This window comes from Delphinapterus leucas, chromosome 19 (genome assembly GCF_059928025.1).
Source record: "Delphinapterus leucas isolate spDelLeu-1000000601 "Yukka" chromosome 19, BTC_Dleu_Yukka2, whole genome shotgun sequence".
In the NCBI taxonomy this organism is placed as follows: Eukaryota; Metazoa; Chordata; class Mammalia; order Artiodactyla; family Monodontidae; genus Delphinapterus; species Delphinapterus leucas.
In genome coordinates, this window is record NC_143147.1 from 61,114,241 (window position 1) to 61,136,372 (window position 22,132).

Genomic DNA, 22,132 nt, shown 5'->3' on the forward strand with positions numbered 1-22,132 from the left:
CGAGGGCAAAGCAGGAGGGATACATGAGGGCTGCCTGCGCCCCCTCGGGAGGATCTGCTGGGAGGCCCAGGAGGGCCCAGGGGTGGCCCCTCACTCTCCTGGGCCCTGGTTGCATGCTCTCGAAATGGGCTCACCAGGTCGTGCATCCTTGCAAAATTTACAAAACTAAGATGTGTTGTACTCTTCTTTAAGAGGGCCCTAAGAGCTGTGAAGCTTCAGCCCTGGGTCCACAGCTGCTTGAGTTTGTCCTGAAGCATCTCTCTAGGAGGGGGAGGCATAGTCAGATTTGGAAGATCCCTCTAGAATTTCAGATAAAGGGGCCCCACAAGCAACAGGGAAGGCTGGACCGTTCAGAGGCTCTGTCAGCAAGGGCAGAAGAGACAGCAACACAGATCACCCCCTCCCACATGGATCAGGCGGGCCCCACGTGGAGGGCAGACCCACAAGCCAAAGGAGAAACTGCCACGTTGGTGGAAGAAAGTGTGACCTGGGGAAAGGTGGGGAGTGCGAAGGACTTCTCAGACCTAGGTTTCAAAAGCAGAGGCCAGGAGGCCGAAGAATGGTTACTTTGACCTACCTGAAAACTGAGGGACATTGTCCACCCAGAGACACCACGGCCGAGCACAGTACGGGATTAACGGGAAAAATTACTTGCAATGCCTGACACTGGCAGTGGATTAACGTGTGGGGCATACAAGGAATCCCCACAAATGAACAAGGGCCGGCACCAACTCCCAACAGAAAACAAAACAAAACAGTGGGGGGGGAAGCCAAAAGGTAAAAGGCACGTGAAAGATGCACAAGCTCTTTATAGCCTTTGACCTCGTCTGAGCCCCTGGAAGCGTTAGCAGTGCCCTGGCACCGAGGAAGCTCCTCAGCTTACTTGATCATCGTCACCATCATCATCCTTGATACTTAGAGTGATAATGGGGGCGGTGGTAACCATCTGTGGAACCCTCGCTCTATGTCAGGTGCCCTTCTAAGTTTATTTTCATGCATTAGCTCCATTCGTCCTCATCGTGACCCATTGCACAGATAAGAACACTGAGGCACGGAGGGGTTAGCCAGCCTCCCCAGAGTCACGATGCTACTGAATGGAGGAGCTGGAACATAAACCCAGACCTGAACACTGAGCCACTCTGTTGCCTCCTGTTTCAAAATTTCTCTTAAGAGCATGAAGTACAATTGGCCATTTCGCATGTAATTGTTATTTTGAGGTGTTTTTTTTCTTTTAACCATACGCAGGGCAGTACTGGGGTGGGTGGGGAGCCGGGGGTGGCTCCGGCAGCCGGACATTATGCTGGCCTTGCCCGCGCAGGTATGACCGACAGAAGCTGACACTGAAGGACGTCCATAACTGTCAGTACGTGGCGTGCATGAACCCCACTGCTGGATCCTTCACCATCGACCCCAGGCTTCAGGTAGGCAGAACCTGGATTCATCTCGGTCAGCTGCAGCAGCCCAAGGCTCGCTTTGGCAAATGAGAAGGAAAGCATTGATTTGGGATCGTGGGGCTGTGGGCTGGCATTCCCTGGAGAACGCCCCAGCCTTTCAGAAGATGTCAGGACATTCCCAGTGGGTGGGGGAAGGGGGGGGGTGTTGAGAGGCTAGTCAGCTCTCCCTGTGAGCCCATAGGGCTGCCAGACTTAGCAAATAAAAATACAGATGCCTGCTCAAATCTGAATTTCAGATAAACAGAAAATCATGCCCCATACGATGTTTGAGACATATTTGTACTAAAAAAAAAAATTTTTCCTATGTGAAATTCAGATTTAACAGGAAATCCTGTACTCTATCTGCAATGCCACCCAGGCAGGACCTCACCTTTGAATTACCTAAGCAGATGGAGACCTGAAATTTAAATCCAGGCTGCGCTCTGAGGCACTCTTTGGCCTCCTCCAAGTTTTTTCTGGAGAGCATGACACGAATTTGGCTGTCTGAGATGTAATCGGTATTTAAGGGGGCTTTACCACACACATGGCATGAGGAGAGAACCTGTCCATTCTGACCATGCCCATGAGACATTAGGCGATGAGGACAGAGTCTGCTCCCCAGGAAGGTGGCCCCGCCCCAAGCTGGTCCCTACGCGCAGCCTGACGAGGGTCTCTGGTTGTTCCGGGCAGCGCCACTTCTGTGTGTTTGCCGTGAGCTTCCCGGGCCAGGAGGCCCTCATGAGCATCTACAGCACCATCCTGGCCCAGCACCTGGCCTATCAATCGGTCCCCGTGGTAGTCCAGAAGATGAGCAGCCATCTGGTGGCCTCCGCCCTGGGTAAGCTGACCTGCCTCGCCCCCTCTCCTGTCAGCGAGACCCGCTGCTTTCTGGGGCTGACGGAGGCTTCATACTTTCCCCTGGTAAATATTTTGTTTATACTTCCAAGTCAGTATTTTTTTTAACGATGCTGTTGAGGTATTGTGAAATCCAGTTTCTTGAGGGGGAGGCAGAGGATAGGAAATTCAGTATACAGAAACAATTTACACATCAGTAGAGTAGCGAACTTCCTCCCTCCTCAGCTCTGTAGATTTCTTACTTAAATTGTCACCATTACACAGTCCATTTGCTTCAGAAACTATAGCTTAAGCTTTGCACTTCCTGAGGCCATTAAGAGTGTGCAAGGATCGATGTGCCTTTTTCCTGTAACAGCCCTGCACCAGAAAGTGACATCAACGTTTCTTCCCACAGCCGTTAAGTTTCATTATGTCTTCAACCTCAGGGACCTCTCCAGTATTTTCCAGGTACTGCTTTTAGCGCTGTGTCCTGTCACGTTATGGCCAAGGCCTGACCCACAGATGCTTTCCTCCTCTGCTGCTCTCAGGAGAGGAAGCGAAGTGATCTATGGACAGAGTACAATGGTGGTGGTGATGGTGGTGGTGATGGTGATGACGATGGTGATGGTGGTGGTGATGGTTGTAGTCTTGATGGTGGTGATGATGTTTCCTCTTATGTATTGACTGAGCTAGCCAATGGGTTTGGCCACTTATATCCCCATTTTCTCCTCCAAACAACATGTAATGCTCGTATATCCCCATTTTACAGATGGGAAGTCTAAGGCTCCCTCCACTTCGAGTGTCAGCTCAAATGTCGTGCCCTCAAGAGGCCCCTCCTCATCCCCACACGCTTTGTCTCACTGTCCCTGTTTATGTCATTCACAGCACACGTCACAATGTGTAATTACCTTGTGATTTTGTCTGGTTACATCTCCCCACTAGAAGGCAAACTCCATGAAGGCAGGGTCAGTCCCATCATCACTGTGTTCCCAGAGCCCAGAACAAGGGCCTGGGAAAAAAGTCCCTGTTGAACTTGCCAGGTCACTTGGTTAGTAAACGGCCAAGCCAGGACTGGGTCTGGGCAGGCTTGCTGCACGGCCCAAGCTCGCCGGCCACTCCATGGCCTCCCATAGTCGGGCTTCTGTCTGATCAGCCCCCTTGTCCCTTTCTCCACCGTCCACCCCCTTAGAGGGGGCAGCCCTTAACCCTGTCTCGTGAGGAGAATCCCCCCACGTCTCTCAGGCCACAGACACACCCTCCAGCCTCCAGGACTTGCGCGGCCTTGGCAGTCCATGGCTTCCTGGACCTCCAATGGATGCTGTACCACAGCCTAAAGGGTCATCCCCTGGGGAAGAGGCCACTTTCTCGTTTAATCCACATGCGGTGCTCGGCTTGCCTCCCGGACACAGCTAAGGATGCCGACCATCCCGCATCTGGGGCAGGGGCTCCTGTTCTCCACCACAGAGATCCTGAAAATCCCACTAGACCTCGTCCGCCTCTGGCTGCACGAAGCCGAACGTGTGTACGGCGACAAGATGGTGGATGAGAAGGACCAGGAGACGCTGCGCAGAGTCACCATCGCTTCCACCAAGAAGTTCTTCGACGTACGTCAGGCCGCCACGTCCCCCTGCCAAGCCCAGGAAGGCTCCGAGGGGCAGGGTGTCGGGACCTTGTGACAATCCCCGCCCCCCTGCAAGGGCCCTGGGCTGGGGATGGGAAGGACCACGTTGGGTCCCACGAGGTGACTCTGCCACGTGGGTGTGGCCCGAGCGAGGAGGAGTGAAGACCTCCCTCTAGCCACTGGGCACAGACAGCTCTGCTGGGGTTGACGTGCTCCACTGATGTGTCCGGGGTTTTCGTGGTAGAATCATTTTTCTGGACTCTCCGTTCATTCCCGATGTGGCAGGGGCCAGGGGATTTTGCCCAGTGGTTTGCGGGGCCCCTGCAGACGTGGCCTGATATTCTGAGGCCGCCGGGCAAGGTGCTCGGGCTGCTGTTCAAGATCTGTGTACCCGAGGCAGCAACAACGGAAGCATCTTGTCTCTGACATCTAGGATCTTGCTGACGAGCTCTTATTCGCCAAACCCAATATCTACTGCCACTTTGCTCACGGGATCGGCGATCCCAAGTACCTGCCGGTGACTGACGTGGCTCCCCTGAGCAAGCTCCTGGTGGAAGCTCTGGAGAGTTACAACGAGATCAACGCGGCCATGAACCTGGTGAGCGGGGCTCGAGCAGGCAGCAGCGGGGTGGGAAGGGACGAGGGAGGCGTGTCTGCGCGGTGAGACGCCCGGGGTCTCTCTGGTCTGGTCTCTTCAGGTGCTGTTTGAGGACGCGGTGGCCCACATCTGCAGGATCAGCCGCATCCTGGAGTCCCCACGGGGCAACGCCCTGCTGGTAGGGGTGGGCGGTAGCGGCAAGCAGAGCCTCTCCCGCCTGGCCGCGTACATCAGCGCACTGGACGTGTTCCAGATCACCCTCAAGAAGGGCTACGGGATCCCAGACCTCAAGGTGAGATGTCGCCTCTCAATAAGCCGCCCTTCGGGAGGGGGAGCGGAGAAGAGTCTCCCCACTCCCGTTCCCCAAACGAAGCATCCAGCGCAGAGAATGTGAAGGTCACCAGCAGGGTGATTATCTTAGATGGTAAAGGCCAGGGACACATTCGGCCGGTGCCCACGGCCATGTGACGAAGGTAAAAGGAAGTGTGGGTTTCCGGTAGATTAGCGCCAGTAGAGAGTCACCCCAGATAATAGCGGCAAAGAGATTTGGTTCTCGTCTCTGGTCATCAAACCGTGCCACATCTTTCCCAGTTTTCCAGATTAAATAATTGAGGACCGGTACTCACTAGCTGTCTACCTACCTCCTCAGGGTTCTGGGAGGCTGCTTTTTTGAATTAATCAAATAAATATAAGCTTGATTCAGGTCTCCCATCCCCAAGACGTGCCGCCGAGGCTTTTTATTGATTTCTTTTTCCCAAAAATTTGCTCTCTCGGGGACCTGTGCTAGTCAAACACGATCAGTCTAGAGCTTACCATTGTCGTGTCTCGGATTAGAGCTGAAATTGACTGGACCACGTCACACGGCTCATCTCTCTTTGCCTTGGTGTCAAGGCTGCCTCTGTGGGCCAGGACAGTGCCAGACCCAGGGGACCCTCCCCTCCGCTCACGGCTCCGAGGCAGTTGCTGGCCAGGTGGCCTTAGGGGGATGGCCTGGACCCCTGCCAGAGCTTGGCTCCCTGGGACCTCAGCAGGAGGAGGGTGGTCTGTGGGCAGAGGCCCCAGGAAGGACGATGGGGACGGTGAGCTAGTCCTCAGCCCTGCTCTCCCGACGATGCCAAGCAGGCTGTGCCAGGGCCAGCAGCCCTGGTAAGCATCCAGCTTGTCATTGCCCCCAGTGCGTTCTACACTTCCTGTCAAAGGACTAGCCCCCTGGCTGTATTTTTAAAATCCCAGCCTTAAGGGAGAGGTCTCCCTAATGTAGGTTCCGCCAGACGCTGCCTCCTGAACTGAAGCGGCGTGTCATGGGTCTTAGCGGTGCTCAGCTAAGCCGAGCGAGTGGGTTTGCACTGACTCCCCGAGTGCGCTCAGGGTGGTTAGAATCCTCGCATCTGGAGCTGTGTAGTTGTACTGAGTTGTCTCCACTGGAAAAGTTTCTAGTCTGTTAGCTTAATTGTATCGCTTTATTTTCCTGATGCATCATACTCTCTGCCCTGTGCTTGTGAGGATTTTGTTGGCCTCACCTTGGGGCCACCTGTGACAGCTGTTGTCTTATCCCCTGGCATGAGCCGCAGCAACTCTGTGATCTGTTTCGTCAGAATTCATTGCTCCTGCGCCCGTGGCGAACTGGGTCTGTACTCCTCATTTGTTATCATTTGTTAAGTGTTTATTATTATATTTGTTATTTATTAAGTAGCTTCTGTGGATTCGGAAGTAAGGGCAGCCATAAACAGGGCTATAGGACCTTGCATTGGACCTTGCGTCATATTAGGGGAAGCAGACTCCTGAACAGTTATAAGATGTATTATTATTGTCCTAACGAGAGCGTCACAGTAAGAAGTTAACAGTGTATATGTTATTAGCGTAACAGATGCGTTCATGATGATGTAACACTATTATAAAGTCGTACCATAAGCCACGGGCACCCACTGGAGTTTGGAGACGCGGCGGGAAAAGGGTCAGGATCCAAACCCAAGGGGCATCGTGTGCCTCATGGAAAACCCTGGACTTGGTCCCAAGAAAACAAGATACTGTCAAGGTCGTTTGTGCAGAGGGGCAGGATCTGGTGGTGCTCTGGGACAGAGTGGAGGATGGCTTGAAGACAGCAGAGATCGCTCAGGGGTGACGGGTAGGGGGTACCACAGGAGCCCCAGTGACCCCACGAAGGCTGGAACCGGACAGTGCAACAAGAAGGGAGGAGGGAGAGACGGAGCGAGACCCTCGTCGTGGGCGAGTGCCCTGCACTGACGGGAGGAGTGGGACCTTAGCTGGACTCCCACCTGCTGGGTCCCCAGGCCCCACGCCCCACGCAGTCCCCAGGCCAGGCAGTGGCGTGCTTTTGACTTCTGTGAGCCCTCTCCCCGAGGCCCGAGTAGTAGCCCAGAGAGCTGGACCAGACCCTCTGGAGAAATGCTTTAAGCTGAGTGAGGGGCCAGGCCCATGTCCCAGCAGCTCGGGCGGCCCCCTCGACCTTCAGCAAATGTTGACCGGGGAGGGGCAGGCGGGGCGAGCGCTTGCCTTCCTGCAGCCGGCAAGGCAGAAGGAGGAGAGCGCCCCTGGCCACACCTCTTCGACCCTCTTCCCTGAGACTCACCCCCAACCTGGGCTCCTTGTTCCTTCGTCTCTGCCGGCAATGACGATGGCCGCGAGGGGCCCCGGAAGTGTGCCCCGGCCAGAGAGGGGAGTGTGCGCCCTGCTCTGTTACCGCCAGTCCCGAGATGCACCCAGACGCAGGTGGTCTTTAACATCCTTGGATGCCGCTGTCCGGACCCACTCCCTCCTCCTCGATGGTGAGTGAGGAGGGGACCCCCGGAGCTGAACTTGTGGGGCTGACCATGACGTTGGCAGCTGGAGCAATTACTGACACGATGTCTCCCTCAAGCAGACAGGAACTGAGGACAGAGGGGGACTGGGGGGTGTGGCGAGGACGGCCAAGACTCCAGTGCCAGAAGAAATCAAGATAATGTGCGGCCTCGTGTGCGTGGGCGTCGGAGGAACTGAGGGGACGCTTGGCAGGAGATGGCCAAGACGCACTGGGACCTGTGGGGCTGGGACGTGCAGGAGAGGGCGGCAGGTGGAGATCTCGGCCCCTCAGCCTGAGCGTGTGGGGGTGGCGGAGTCCGTGCCAGAGAGGTGCAGAGGCTGAGGGGGACAGGATCCCAGGGCAGGCAGGACGAGGACCGCGGGCCGGAGCAGCGGTCAGCAGGGACAGAGCAAGCGCCACGGCAGGAAGGCCAGAGAGGGCTGAGCTTCACGACAGTCGAGGCCGCAGAGGCTCCAGGCAGGACAGTGGGCTGCGGCTGAGGAGAGGCCCTGAGGTCTCGGCCGGAGCAGGTTCCCCTGGGGGCCGCAGGAGAGAGCCTGGAAGCAGGAGCCAAAGAGAAAGGGCAGCGGCCAGAGGGCGCGGCAAACCCCGATTCTCCCGGAGACGAGCAAGCGGGATGGGGGAAGAGCGGTGCGGCAGGCCCGGGGCCGCCACGCCGACCCTCGGCCTTTAGGGACCATCGGTCTTTCCAGAACATTCTGCTGTGACCTGGGTCCCTGCAGCAACTAGCTTCCCTCGCTCCACGCAGATCCCTTGCCTCAGCCAGTCCAACTGGATTCAAAAGCTGAACTTGGTGGAACTTCGAGGCCCCTCCCAAATTCGTTCATTCCCAAACCACAGGAGGGAGGAACACTCAGGGGTCAGCATGACAGCGGTGCAGGTTGAGCCCGCACCAGCCAGGAGCTGCCCTCTGTTGTGCAGTCGCCACACTCGCCTCCCCCAGGACGACCGCCGGGCTCACGCGCGCAATGAAGCTCCCGCGTTTAGGTACCTACGGCTGATCCCGGCATTGTCGGCTCCCAGCCCACATCCGTGATGGACTGTGAAATGGGAAGAGTGATGTGTCTCAACACCAAGGCCCCCGCCGCCTCTCCAAGTAGGACCTGCCTTGGAGGCCACACCCGAGGGCATGACCAGGGCTCATATCCCACCTGAGGCCTCTGCTCTCCCAGGCTCAGGGCTTCCCTTTGATTTGTTTTTTAAGCTTGTCCAAAAACCCCGGAATTTGGAGCTTGCCTTTTGACCCCAGTTATACCCCTGTCAGCTCCAGCTGAGGGACCCTGGTGATGTTTCTCTCTGAACAGATGTCAGGGAGGTGTGCTGCTTCCAAAGGGCAGAAGAGAGCTACTCGGGATGCCTACAATGGACATTTTAAAGCTTTTAAAATAGTTACAGAGGCTCTCAGGTCTTATTTAAAAATTAGACAGTAAAGAAAAGCAAATCACCAAACCCCTGAAAATTCACATTCATGCTTGGATGACACTGACATTTTAATATATATTTACAAGTTATACGTGTTAAATTGGCATACTTTTCAAACATAGCAAGCTATTCATACTGCTCTGTAACATGCTTTTTTTGTTGTTGTTGTTACTATTCTCCTTCATTTATTCATCCAGAATTACCATGCAATTGTTTTGTCAAGTTATTTCTTTAAAACCTACTAGTAATGTGATAGGAGTTATGATGAGCAGAGGGAATACTTCGAGGCTTATTCATTCTTTCCATCCTCCCCCTCCCAGCCTGTGGTGTATTTATTCGGGGACTCTTCCAGGGTCTTCATTTAAGCTTTTTATTCCTTTTTTTATGGTAAAGCATACACAACACAAAATTTACCATTTTAACCACACCATTCAGCATTAATACATTCACATAGTTGTGCCACCGTCCCCACCGTCCATCTCCAGAACTTTCTCATCTTCCCAAACAGAAACTCTGTCCCCATGAAACACTAACTCCCCCTGCCTGCTCCCCACAGCCCCTGGCACCCAGCGTCCTACTTTCTGTCTCCATGAATCCGACTCTGCTGGGGACCTCGTATGAGTGGAATCCTGCTCATATGAGGACAAATCCTATTTGTCCTTTTGTGACTGGCTGACTTCACTCAGCATAATGTCTTTGAGGTTCCTCTGTGTTGTAGCATGGTCAGAATTTCCTTCCTTCTTAAGGCAGACTAATATCCCACTGTGTGAATGGACCCCATTGTGTTTATCCATCCATCCGTCGAGGGACGCCCGGGTCGCTTCCACTTTGGAGCTGTGGCGAGTAGAGCCGCCACAAGCCTGGGTGTCCTCCACTGAAGGCCCTGGGTCTCCATCTACAGACCCTGCCCATTTCTTACGGAGCTGATCTCCGGGTGCCCCCGTCTGGGTGGTGGTGGAAGATGCTTCTACACGAGCATCTTCTTGGCAAGACCTCTGAGGGTGTCCTCCTCGGGTCCAGCTCGACCTCGGCGCCCAGTACATCAAGTCGGCCGTGAAGAACGTTCCCTCGGTGTTCCTGATGACGGACTCCCAGGTGGCCGAGGAGCAGTTTCTGGTGCTGATCAATGACCTGCTGGCCTCGGGGGAGATCCCGGGGCTGTTTACGGACGACGAGGTGGAGAACATCATCTCCTCCATGCGGCCGCAAGTGAAGTCCCTGGGCCTGACGGACACCCGGGAGGCGTGCTGGAAATTATTCATTGAGAAAGTGCGCAGGCACCTGAAGGTAGGGGGTCCCAGGCTTGGGGGCGGGGGATCCCGGGGACCTTCTAAGGGCTGGTTCTTCACTCGGGGAGGAGTTAGGGGCTGTTCCCGCCCAGGAAATGGAAAACTGTTAGGAGAGTATGGTGGGCTGCCTGATGGAGGTGGGCTGTTAGAAGTGCCTTGTGGCCGAAAGAAGTGATTTCTATATGCACATCTACCCCGCCGCCCCAATAGAGCACGTTTAAATAGATTAGTTCACCTTGACCTTCAACATTCCCCCTTGGGGAAGCTGGCTGAGCTACCCAAGTTAGACCGAGAGCACTTTGGGTCCTTCTCTCCCTCCTCGTCCGTGACCAGTAGGACAGCTGCCCCTGGCCAGGTGGCCCTGCTTTCGTTCCTCCCTGCCCCCAAGGACCAGACCTGCTAAAGGACCATAGCCCTCCCTGTTCTGGGACCTCACCTACCCAGTGTGGTTGCCCACGCCCCACTCCCTCCTGCACCCAGCCCTCCTTCCCCCTTTGTGGGGCCACCTCAGGAGGGCTCGGGGCTCCTCTGCACCCTCACATCGTGATGCGATGGCCACACTGCCAGCCCAGACCTGGGCGTGTTCTCCCCACCCCCGCACTTGGAGACGGACACCACGCAGAGAGCTTTTCCTTCTAAAGGGGCTTTCTGCAAAAGCAGCGCGATTCGGCCCCAGCACCGCCGTCCCCCAACCAGCGGCAACTGTGTCCACTTCTAGGTAATCCTGTGTTTCTCCCCCGTGGGCTCCGTCCTGCGTGTACGAGCAAGAAAATTCCCTGCCGTGGTCAACTGCACAGCCATCGACTGGTTCCATGAGTGGCCAGAGGACGCCCTGGTGTCCGTCAGCACTCACTTCCTTGAGGACACCGAGGGGATTCAGGTAAGTCACGGGGCATAGAGCCGGGAGGGAGGGTTCCTGTCAGGCCGGGAGTAGGGTGAGGCAGCTGAGGCACTCGCCTTGGGTGCAAAACTTAAGGGGGCACCAAAAACTTAATCAAGATCAGTGATGTTTTAATGCAGTATTTTTAAAAATCAATATTAATGCTGAAATGCTCAAAAGTGTCAAAACTGTAAACAAAGACAGGCTGCCGTTTGTTGGTTTTCTGGCCCCAACTTACTGTGCCAGGGAAATGGTCGTTTCAATCAGCTGGGGGTTCCGGGCCTCACGCGGCCATGGGCCCACAGGGCTGGTTCCGGGGGATCCCACGTGCGAACAGATTGAGCAGCTCGGGCTTTGAACATAGTCCCCGATTGGAGCCGACTGCAGAGCCCGTATTTACTTTGATAAGTGTATGCGGGCGCACACTTTTTCCTCTTGCCTTGGGCTCCAACATGGCTCTGACCCCAGGGCTCTGCCCCCAGGGCTCTGCCCAGGGCTGCTGCCTCACCTTTGACCTACCTTTTTTTTGGGGGGTGGGGGGGCGCGGTATGCGGGCCTCTCACTGTCGTGGCCTCTCCCGTTGCGGAGCACAGGCTCTGGACGCGCAGGCTCAGCGGCCTGGGCTCATGGGCCCAGCCGCTCCGCGGCATGTGGGATCTTCCCGGACCGGGGCACGAACCCGTGTCCCCTGCATCGGCAGGCGGACTCTCAACCACTGCGCCACCAGGGAAGCCCTGACCTGCCTTTTATAGGGCATGACAAGTAAGACGGGGTGATATAAGCCTTCTTTTTTTTTTTTCCTTTTCCTTTACAGTGTCTTTCTTTTATTTCTTTTTAAAGGCTCTTTTTTTTTTTTTTTAACATTTTATTTATTTATTTATTTTTTGTCTGGGCCGTGTGTTAGTTGCGGCACGCAGGATCTTCTTTGTGGCGCACGGGCTTCTCTCTAGTTGTGGCATGCGGGTTTTCTCTCTCTAGTTGTGGCCCACGGGTTCCAGAGCGCACGGGCTCTGTAGTTTGCGGCATGCAGGTTCGCTAGTTGAGGCGCACGAGCTCAGTCATTGCCTGCGGGCTTAGTTGCCCCGTGGCATGTGGGATCCTAGTTTCCTGACCGGGGATCGAACCCATGTCCCCTGCATTGGAAGGCGGATTCTTTACCACTGGACCACCAAGGAAGTCCCTACAGTGTCTCTCTTTTATTGAAAGACGGTGCCCGCATTCACCGTTTGTGCTCATTGCCGGCCTAGAAATGGGCATTAACTTGTGACCCAGCTGATGCAATACGCAGGCCTAGAATAAATCCCACGTGGTTATCGTGTCTGATTTATTTTGAACGCATATTCAGTTATTAAGTGGAATAAAATAAGCCTGAAATTAACCTCTTCCCTAGTTTTTAAAGATGGGTAAAGCCCCCCGCTTATCACTGTCAGAGTGTTCAGTTGCAGGCTGAGCCTTTCCCAGAAATGCTGCCGTCATGTGTCCTCCACACCCCGAGTGCCTGTAGGGGCGGGGGCCTCCTGGGACCGGCGAATGGCCCCACTGCTGGCACCAGCGAGGGCTGCAGAGTAGATGCCGAAGAAGCGTGTGTTGGATGAACACATTCCCAAATTAACCTGAATTACAGTTAACGTCCCTTGAACAATTCCTGGGGCAAAGCTCCTAGTGCCTGTCTTCGGGCAGGTGGGGCAGGCCCAGGTGGTGGGGCCGTGACCCTGGCGTGGACGCGGGCCAGAACGGGCTAGGAAAGGCGTTACTAAAACCCCAGGGCCTGGAACAGGAAATGTCCGATAAATGCTTGCAGAAATTACCTGGTTATTCAAGCATGTTGTATATGCAAGTGTGTGAGTCAGAGAGAGAATAGTAATAAACTTGGCTCTGACCGGGCCCCTTGGTGGTGCAATACCACCGTCGCCCATGAGGGCCCTGCAGACCTTGCTGTCTTGAGCCTCATTTGACAGCTGAACCACCAAGGTTGACAGAGGGGGTACCACTCATCCAGGGTCCTCGGCGAGGAAGGGAACCCACCTTGTGGTCCACTGTGGCCAGCAGCCTCCTCTTCCATCAGGGCACCGGGGAACAAATGGTTCTGTCTTGTCTTTGTAGCCGGAAGTTAAGGCCTCCATCAGCTTCTTCATGTCCTACGTGCACACGACCGTCAAAGAGATGTCCAAGGTGTACCTCGCCACCGAGAGGCGCTACAACTACACCACGCCCAAAACCTTCCTGGAGCAGATCAAACTGTACCAGAACCTACTGGCCAAGAAGAGGATGGAGCTGGTCGCCAAAATCGAGAGGCTGGAGAACGGGCTGATGAAGCTGCAGAGCACAGCCGCTCAGGTAGGAGAGCTGGGGCCTCGGGATGTGCTTCCAGAACCTTCCCCCAGGCATGTGACACAAAGTAAGGGGACCGGGACCCCTGCCTCGGAGAAACTTCCACTGGCAAACCACAGCAAGTATATGGGTTTTAACCTAGACAGTGGATCCCAAACGCCTTCCGGGTGCTGACGTTACGTCGGGTGCTTCCCGGGGGTCCCGCGTCTGGGGGGGTTTGCTCATGCAGGCAAGTGCAGCCCGTGGAGGCGGGTCCATCCCGGAGCCCCGTTCACACTGCAGTGCCCAGATGGAAGCACATCTGCCGTACTTTCACGCCGTGTTAATTTTTAAGTTTTCTGCCTGGTTTTAAATATCCTCCGTGGTGTAGCCCCGGCTCCCTCTTTACTGCCCACCGTTGGCGTCTCCGCGGGAGCCTGGTAAACAGCTGCACAGGTGGAGGGTGGCCCCTGACACAGGCTGCTGCACGGAGCCAAGGCCACCCCGTGGGGGCGGAGAGGGGAACCCAGTGCTGGGGCTGTCCATTCCTTGGACAGAGCGTGCCGGAGCCATGAAGCAGCCTGCTCCCTCCCTGGATAGGAACAAGGGAGAAGCCCGGCTCAGCAGGCGTTTTTCCCCAAAGGTACCTTCTGGGAGTGGTCCTGGGACACAGGAAATGCACCCAGGAGAGGGCGGTTACAGCAATGGAGTGGTGGCCTCCTCGTGCTAGGAATCATCCAGATGGGGAAGGGTGTCTCAGCCCATCACTTACCACTTCCCAGAACTCCCTCTGCCTGGCTGCCTAGGGCCTCACCCGAGTGCCCGAGGGAGCTTTTTATCCCCGGCTCCAGACTCTCACAGCCCCACCAGCCTCCCCAGAACTCCTCAGCACCCTGCCTCTGCTGACATTGTTTTTATCTGGCCACCTTGATTGCCACCTCCTTGAACGACAGGAATGGGTCTTATACTTGCGACCCTGTATACACAGTCGGTGCTCAGTAAATACTTACCTTGGAGAAGCTGAAAAAGCACTTAGAAATGCGTCACGGGGAGTGGTAAGCAACCGGCAGGCCTGCTGTTCTGCTTGGGCCCCGCGGCTCCCATGGCCACCAGCCCGCACCGTCCCGGGCCGGGACAGTCCGGCCGAGTAGGGGGCAGCGTGCGGTGGCCGGGGCCCCAGCCTGCCTGCCTCCCTTACCTCCTCCTCTAGGTGGATGATTTAAAAGCCAAGCTGGCGGTTCAGGAGGCTGAGCTCAAGCAGAAAAACGAGAAAGCGGACAAGCTGATCCACGTGGTGGGTGTGGAAACAGAGAAGGTCAGCAAAGAGAAAGCCATTGCTGACGAGGAAGAAATCAAGGTGCAAGTCATCAACAAGGTGGGCAGACGGGCAGCGGCACGTGGCTCTGCCCAGCTGGGCCCCTTCCCCTGGTGGCCAGTGTCTCCTATGGGCCCGGGCAAACCAGCAGGAACCCCGCAGGGAGGGCTTCTCTCCGAAGCGCAGGGCCCCCAGCTCAGCAGAGGGCTGCCCTCCCAAGCCCCAGCAGTGGCATCTCCTGAGCTGGTAAGACATGCAGGTTCCCAGGCCCCAGCTCTGCTGAATCGGGTCTGCATCTTAGTGAGGTGCCGGTGGCCTGTGAGCACGTTAAGGCTTGAGAAGCCTTCCTCGGAGCCCTGGTCCTCAGACTTGCTGCACCTGGAGCCCCGAGATGTTCCGGTGCCACTGGCCCTGGTGGGTTCCACGCCGAAGGTTCATGGCTTGGGTTGATTTCTCATCACCTTTTCCTGCATGCCTTTTTTGTCATTAGTCACGCACCTGTGTGAGTGTCTAAATTAAGAGTCCCAGTAACTGTCTGCTGTCTCTTGAGAGGGAGGACAGCAGCAAGTCATTTCTTTGCCTGAGACAGCCTCCTTCCAAGGCCAACAGGAGGGGGACCTGAGCCCTTCCCTTCCCACCAGTGCTGGAGCGTGGAGGGTCCCGGGCCAGGTGGGGTAGCCAGGAGCTCTGCTCCATCCCTCATTGTAACCTGCATGACCACAGCCCTGTTAGGATGGTTGGCAATGTGCCCAAGGTCTCAAAATGAGCAAGTGACATAGGATCCAAGCCAGGACCCACACCTGCACCCTGAACTCAGGGACCTGCCGTCTGATACTCACATGCAGCTATTAACATCTGGGTGCCCACCCGTCTCCAACCCCTGATCCAGAAATGGCCCAACATGCTCCAGGGAAGCCTGGAGCTTCCCAGCACCACCGGCCAAGTCAGTGCCTTCCATGCCCTGTTCCCTGAGTCGTGTCCCACGTCCCTAAAGTAAGGTACGGAATGGGATTCTCCAGGAGGTGTTCTGCAGAGAGACCCTCTTCTTTCTGTCCTCCTTCCTCCTTGCCCAGCAAAAGCTCCCAGCCCCGACTGGCTTCTTCAGCTCTGTTGTCACGCAGATGCTACTCCTGATTGATGGGTACCAAGCTTCTCCTGGTCTCTCTGCCTGGTGCCTGAAGGCTCAGAGGGGCTCTTCCCGAGCCAAAGAGCGAATGCATGCACGAATGAATGAGGCGTGCATGCGTGAATGAAGACGCTCTCACTTTAAGGGGAGGATGGGCTGTGCCTCTGAAATGGTCCGTCCTGGAGGGATGGCACAGTGGCACCGAGAAATACGGCCTCAAAGCCAGGGAGTGGCCTGTGTGGCCCCAGGTTTCCCCTCTGGTCCTGGAAGCTGGAGCCAAAAGAAGGAACAGTTCCCCTCCCTGAATCCCAGGTCAGCTGACACCCAGCTCCTTCTAACCTGAGTGTTTCGGGGCAAAGGAGGCAGGGCGGGGAAAGGCGGGCTTCACACGGTGACCCAGCAAGCGAGTGCGAAGGGCAACTCCCCTCGTCACCCCTCCTCACCCCTCCTTGCCCTCACACCGCCCAGGGCCCCCCCTTCACACACGCCACCCAGACGGACCCCTGCATCCGTCTTTCCCATCTGCCTTCCTTCCAGAATGTTGCCGAGAAACAAAAAGCTTGTGAAACAGACCTGGCCAAGGCAGAGCCGGCCCTACTGGCCGCGCAGGAGGCCCTCGACACTCTGAATAAGGTGAGGGCAGGAGGGGGAAGAAACGGGGATCACGACGCCTGAGAAGAGAGGAAGAGAGGAGACGCCGTGGGGTCATCACCGGGGGCCTCCTGGTCCTGCTCAGGGCTAAATCCCCATTCTAGTCTGTCCGTCTGTCTTTGCAGAACAACCTGACAGAGCTAAAGTCCTTCGGGTCCCCCCCAGACGCCGTGGTCAACGTCACGGCCGCCGTGATGATTCTGACTGCACCCGGGGGCAAGATCCCCAAGGACCAGAGCTGGAAAGCTGCGAAAATCATGATGGGCAAAGTGGACACCTTCCTGGACTCCTTGAAGAAGTTTGACAAGGAGCACATCCCCGAGGCCTGCCTGAAAGCATTTAAGTGAGTTGGGGCTCGGCTGCCGCCATGGGGTCAGCTCAGTCCTCATCCTGTTGGGAGCACGTCACGTCCAGGCACCGTGTGGTCCCGAATCTTCTCCCACCTGCCCCTGGCCCCATACCGCATGGTCCCAAGGGAAGTCTATGCTTGCTGGAGTGGGCAGGGCCTTGGGCGGCACAGAGCGAGGTGGGACCCCCAGAGACAGCAGGCAGCAGTCTGGGCGAATCTGCCTGCCCCTGAGCTGCCCAGGCGTCAAGGTGAAGCATGATGCCAAGCTTGCGGGGAGCCTCATCACCCTCTGTCTCCCCAACCTTGCTCGGTGGGTGGGGGGTGAGCTGATCCCTTAAATGGGGGGAGGGCAGGGGTGGATCAGTGGGTGGGGTCGGAGGGGGAGCTTAGGTGGCCTGCCCACCCCCTTGGTGGTGCCGTGTGCAGGGATCATGCACAGGACCCTGCTTTTGCTCCGACACCTCAGAAGAGGCAGTTGGGTTTTAGCCTCTTTGTGTCTTTCTGTTCATAATTTGCCCCAGTGTGCATGCACGTAGTACTTTTAGTCCTTTACAGTTTCTTTGTATTTTGCTCCTTGAGGAGGTATTCGTCCAGGTCCAAGCACTCCAGCAGAGGGTCCTAGTGGGACTTGGGAAGGGTGTGCAGGGGGGACCTCCACGTTTTGCCCCATAAATCCGATGCGCTAGCATTGGTGAGCACTGCACTTGTGAACACTCTTTGCCTGGCCGTCCCTGGCAACCCGATTTCAGGGCCTACCTGACCTGACCCCAACTGAGAAAGGGAGCCCCTCGCATGACCCCAGGTGAGACTCCAACCTCTCTCAGCTCCATCTGTTGAGGAAGAGGGCTGGACGATCGAAAAACATTTGACGACTAAGGAGTAGTTTAAAGTTTAAGAGAAAAGACAAGAAAAACACAGACCCACCTCCAGGGAGCGGCCTGTGTCAACATTTGGCCTGTTTCCTTTCAGTCTTTTTTCTCGTGTTTCTCCCTGTAGTTGAAAGAATACTGTGTATATGCAATTACCTGCTCTGCTTTCTATCTTTTACTTAACATCGTGGGGGAAAAAAGACTTTTCCCTGTGTTGTCAAAACACTTGATCAGCTGGATTTTTTTGCCGCAGATGAACCGTAATTTACTTACTATACCTGCGTTGCTGAGGGTTTAGGCTGTCTCCGTTTCTGCCGTCATAAATAACGCCATGATAAATGTCTCCTCCTTGTCACCCAGCAAACTTCTCAACTGCCACCTCCCCATGCTGTCTGGAGTGTGCTTAAAAGACGCAGACGCATTGTACTATTTGCCTAAATGAAGCGTAAAATATGCCAGAGTGAGGAGGTGATGGGCCGTGTTCCCCACCTACATTCAAATCACACTTCAATTATTATTTTGAATTGTCCATTTAGAATTCTTCCTGCAGACAGGTCAGTCTGTTGTGCTCAATGACGTTGCCGTTATTTTAAAAACACTAGTTAAGGTGCTCTAGTTTCTAGAGCATCTTAACTGCATCTATGGGCATTTTTCCTCATCCCTCTTGTACAATAACACCTACCACATCACCCCTTTTTTTCTTTAACATCACCTCTTGTAAGTCTCATCCTTAGAGCCTTAGCCTCACTGGGGATCCCTGAAAACTGGGCACTGAGCTGAGGGGACGCAGAAGTGGCCCGTTGTGTGTGTGGGGAGCGGGGGTGGCCTCTGGGGCAGCCTGGCTCCGTGTGAATTCCTGCACTGCCCAGTCCAAACTGTGTCACCTTGGGAGACACACTCAGCCTCTCTGGGCCTGTTGCCCAGAGTCAGATGGCGTGAGGACACGTGCCAGGGCAGGGGTGGCTCCAGGACCTGACATATGGGCGGTGCTCAGAGCAGCACCTGACACGCGGCCCCTGATGCGAGAACTTGGTGAAGAAACCCTGGTTCCAACAGTTCCTGTCGGCGTTGCTCTGGGCAAGTTGCTTACCCCCCGAGCCCCAGTCTTCTTGCCTAGGACTGGAGTCGTTGCAGAATGAAAATGAGACCAGCCATATAAAGCAGCAGGAGCGGAGAGGATTAAAAAACACACAGGTTTTCTTCCATCATCTAGAATATAGGACTTGAAATCACTACTTCCGTTGCCCTTCACCCTCCAAATTCTACTCCAGAGGCCAGAATTCTGAGTTTCATTCTTTTCTTTCTTCTTCTTTCTAATCTTTCTAATCACTAAGATACAAAAAAAACAAAGTTAAATGTGCTCCCCGTCCTGTTGCTGGTAACAGGGACCGGAGAGGCGGGCGGGTGCGGAGCTGGAGGCGGGACAGGGGTGGCGGGAGGTCTGCGTCCTCAGCGCCCGCTGTCCTGCTCCAGGCCCTACCAAGGCAACCCGACGTTCGACCCCGAGTTCATCCGCTCCAAGTCCACGGCCGCCGCGGGCCTGTGCTCCTGGTGCATCAACATCGTCCGCTTCTACGAGGTCTACTGCGACGTGGCCCCCAAGAGGCGGGCCCTGGAGGAGGCCAACGCGGAGCTGGCCGAGGCGCAGGAGAAGCTCTCCCACATCAAAAGCAAGATCGCTGTGAGTGCCGTCGGCAGGCGCGGCTGGTCCGTGTCTCCGTTTGAGAGGGGTCGGCACAGCCGCTGCCATGAATTACGGAGCAGAGCAAGAGCCCGCAGGCCGATGTGGGGACCTGATCACCCCGGAGGCTGCCGGCGTCGGCCGTGTTCCCGGCCCTCCCGGGAGGAGAGCTGGGGACACCCAGCGTTGCCCGATTTCAGGGCCTGTCTGTCTTGTTCCTTCAGGAACTCAACGCCAACCTGAGCAACCTGACGTCGGCATTTGAAAAAGCGACAGCCGAGAAAATCAAGTGTCAGCAGGAGGCTGACGCCACCAATAGTGTGATCTCGCTGGCTAACAGGTGCCTTACTCCCTCCGAGGGGCCCCTCCTGTCCTCAGACACCGCCCCCCGAAAGGGATGAGCCCACAGAATGGCCTTTCGGGGGGACTACGCCCCAGGTGGAGTCAGCAAGGCCCCCAGCCCCCGCTTTCTGAGCACAAAGTGATAAACCCTGGGAGACCCCCAGGCTGTGTGCCTGGCCTCCCGTGGGATGTAAACTCACCTCTACCAAGGTAAAGTGGCCTTTCGGTCCCTGGCAAGGAGGGCTGCTCGGAGGATGCTAAAGCCAGACCTCAGGCTAGTCAAGCACAAACCTGTCCACACTCTCAGACTCCCGGTGCCATTTAGGGTCAGGGACCAGCCCTCGAGCCGGGGGCCTGAGAAGCATGAGGCACACCCTGGAGTCCCCACTCCACACAGGGCCAGGGGGCTGCCTCTGGACTTCCCGCTGCCCAAAGCGCGTGCTCAGTGGTGCCTGGGCAGCAGCCTCGGCACGTGGGTGATGTGGTCAAGTAACGTCAGCATCCACATGACGTCGGCCCCTTGGGGAAGGGGCCTCGGCCTTCCCAACCGCCTCCAGAAAGCATTAGTTTTGCTTCCCTCAAGCATTTATTGCCCAAAACTTCCCCCAAAGCATGTTTTGTCCTGAACCGCTGAGCAGAGTAAGGATTTGAAACTGGAAGGTCTCTGGCGTGTTAAAGGTGGAGGCGCGCCTTTCCTGGTCCTCCAGTCCGTCCTCTCTCCCCCCCGACACACGTGCTTCTCTTTTGCCCACTGAGCCCTGTCCCCATCTCAGGCTGGTAGGAGGATTAGCATCAGAAAACATCCGCTGGGCCGAATCGGTGGAGAACTTCAGAAGCCAGGGGGCCACACTGTGTGGGGACGTCCTGCTGATTTCCGCCTTCGTCTCCTACGTGGGCTACTTCACCAAGAAATATCGAAATGAGCTAATGGAGAGGTTTTGGATCCCTTATATACATCAGTTAAAGGTAGGAGGTCCTGTCGCATCCATCACTCAGGACCTTTGGGGAGGTCTCCGGCTGCCATTGCTCCTGCAATGGAGGCTCCAGCCACTCAGGATGTAGACGGTGGCCCTGCGAGGCCGACGCCGACATCCCTTCTGGCCGGGCTCCAAGCTGCTCCTCAGGGTGATGCGAATGCATGGCAGTCTTCCCCCACACAGCCCGGCGGCCCACGTGTTGCTCGGAGAGCCGCTTTCCGCTGAGTGGTGAGTAAGGCCACATCGCCCCCTCGGCAGGTCCCCATCCCGCTCACAGAAGGTCTGGATCCCTTGAGCCTGCTGACCGACGATGCAGACGTGGCCACTTGGAACAACCAGGGGCTCCCCAGCGACCGCATGTCCACAGAGAATGCTACCATTCTGTGCAACACGGGGCGCTGGCCCCTCTTCGTGGACGCCCAGCTGCAGGGCATCAGGTGGATCAAAAACAAATACGGCAGCAAGCTGAAGGCCATCCGCCTGGGACAGAAGAGGTGCTCGGCCGTGGCGGGTGGGGTAGGGGCTCCAGAGGTGGCGGCCGGCCGGCCAGGCCACGGTGCTGGGAAGTCCACCTGGGGCCTTTCATACTCGCTAAATGGATGGATGGGTCTTTGAAAACAAACACTGACCCACATGTGGATTTCTTTAGTACTTGGCCCTGGGCACTGGCAGTAAAGAATTAAACTCGGGGCTCGTCTCTCCCCCGTTACCTGCCGCTCCTGCTGGGGGACAGCACCGGCCTCGGCTCCTGCCTGCGTTGGTCCTGCCTGGTCACTTGCCAGCCGGGGGGCTGCGGGCGGTCATCTTCCCGTCTCTCATCGTCATAGATGAGAAGCGATGGCCGTGACACAGCTGCACTGGGAGCCTTCCCAGTGTGCTGGGCAGTGAGAGGAGACTCGCAGCTGTGGAGCGTTTGGCTCAGTAGCCATGAAGCGCTCCACGTTCACCACCCCTCCTGTCAGCCTGGGGGCGATTTACGCAGAAGCCCTGAGCTCCCCTCGGGAAGGAGGCGTTTAGGAGAGGAATGAGCTCTTGGCCCCTCGGTCCCTCTCTCGGTCCCTCTGGGGCAATTGCGCCGTCACCGGGCCCCAGGGCGTTCACAGCCCCTGTGCTGTGCCCACAGCTACCTGGATATCATCGAGCAGGCCATCTCAGAAGGGGACACCTTGCTCATCGAGAACATTGGCGAGACCGTGGACCCGGTTCTGGACCCTCTGCTGGGCAGGAACACAATCAAAAAGGGAAAGTGAGTGGCAGCGTCCACCTCCGCGGGTTCACCCACGAGATCGTCCTCAGTGGTGAGGTCTGGCCTCTGGACTGAGAGAAAGGGCGGGGCATTTCCTTTCCTGGGAGGCAGCAGGGGCTTCAGCAAAATGCGCGAAGGGACCCCCAGCTCCCAGGGGAGAGACTGACAACTGTGGGCCCACGTTCCAATTAGGAAGGAAGACCTACACCAACAGTTTATTAGCGACTGCCTGCAGATCACGATCCTTGATGGTCATCTTTTTTTTCTATTTCCATATGCATTTTGCAAATCCTGAGTCTATTTCTTTCTATTCAGGTGAGATTCACATAACATAAAATTAACCAAAAGTGACCAGTTCCGTGGCCTGT

General features: G+C 56.2%; 1 protein-coding gene across 1 annotated transcript in view; it reads left to right on the plus strand.

Moving 5' to 3' along the window:
* Positions 1-22,132, plus strand: part of DNAH17 (dynein axonemal heavy chain 17) — a 175,593-nt gene that overhangs the window by 127,039 nt on the left and 26,422 nt on the right. Inside the window, exons 52-68 of the mRNA XM_089901595.1 lie at positions 1,319-1,421; positions 2,124-2,271; positions 2,644-2,735; positions 3,710-3,871; positions 4,322-4,486; positions 4,587-4,778; positions 9,750-10,016; positions 10,737-10,898; positions 13,002-13,235; positions 14,419-14,583; positions 16,187-16,282; positions 16,426-16,643; positions 18,992-19,199; positions 19,424-19,539; positions 20,315-20,507; positions 20,777-21,012; positions 21,642-21,764. Of these exons, the coding sequence (XP_089757721.1) occupies positions 1,319-1,421; positions 2,124-2,271; positions 2,644-2,735; positions 3,710-3,871; positions 4,322-4,486; positions 4,587-4,778; positions 9,750-10,016; positions 10,737-10,898; positions 13,002-13,235; positions 14,419-14,583; positions 16,187-16,282; positions 16,426-16,643; positions 18,992-19,199; positions 19,424-19,539; positions 20,315-20,507; positions 20,777-21,012; positions 21,642-21,764 (2,880 nt within the window). The remainder of the gene's footprint in view (positions 1-1,318; positions 1,422-2,123; positions 2,272-2,643; positions 2,736-3,709; positions 3,872-4,321; positions 4,487-4,586; positions 4,779-9,749; positions 10,017-10,736; positions 10,899-13,001; positions 13,236-14,418; positions 14,584-16,186; positions 16,283-16,425; positions 16,644-18,991; positions 19,200-19,423; positions 19,540-20,314; positions 20,508-20,776; positions 21,013-21,641; positions 21,765-22,132) is intronic.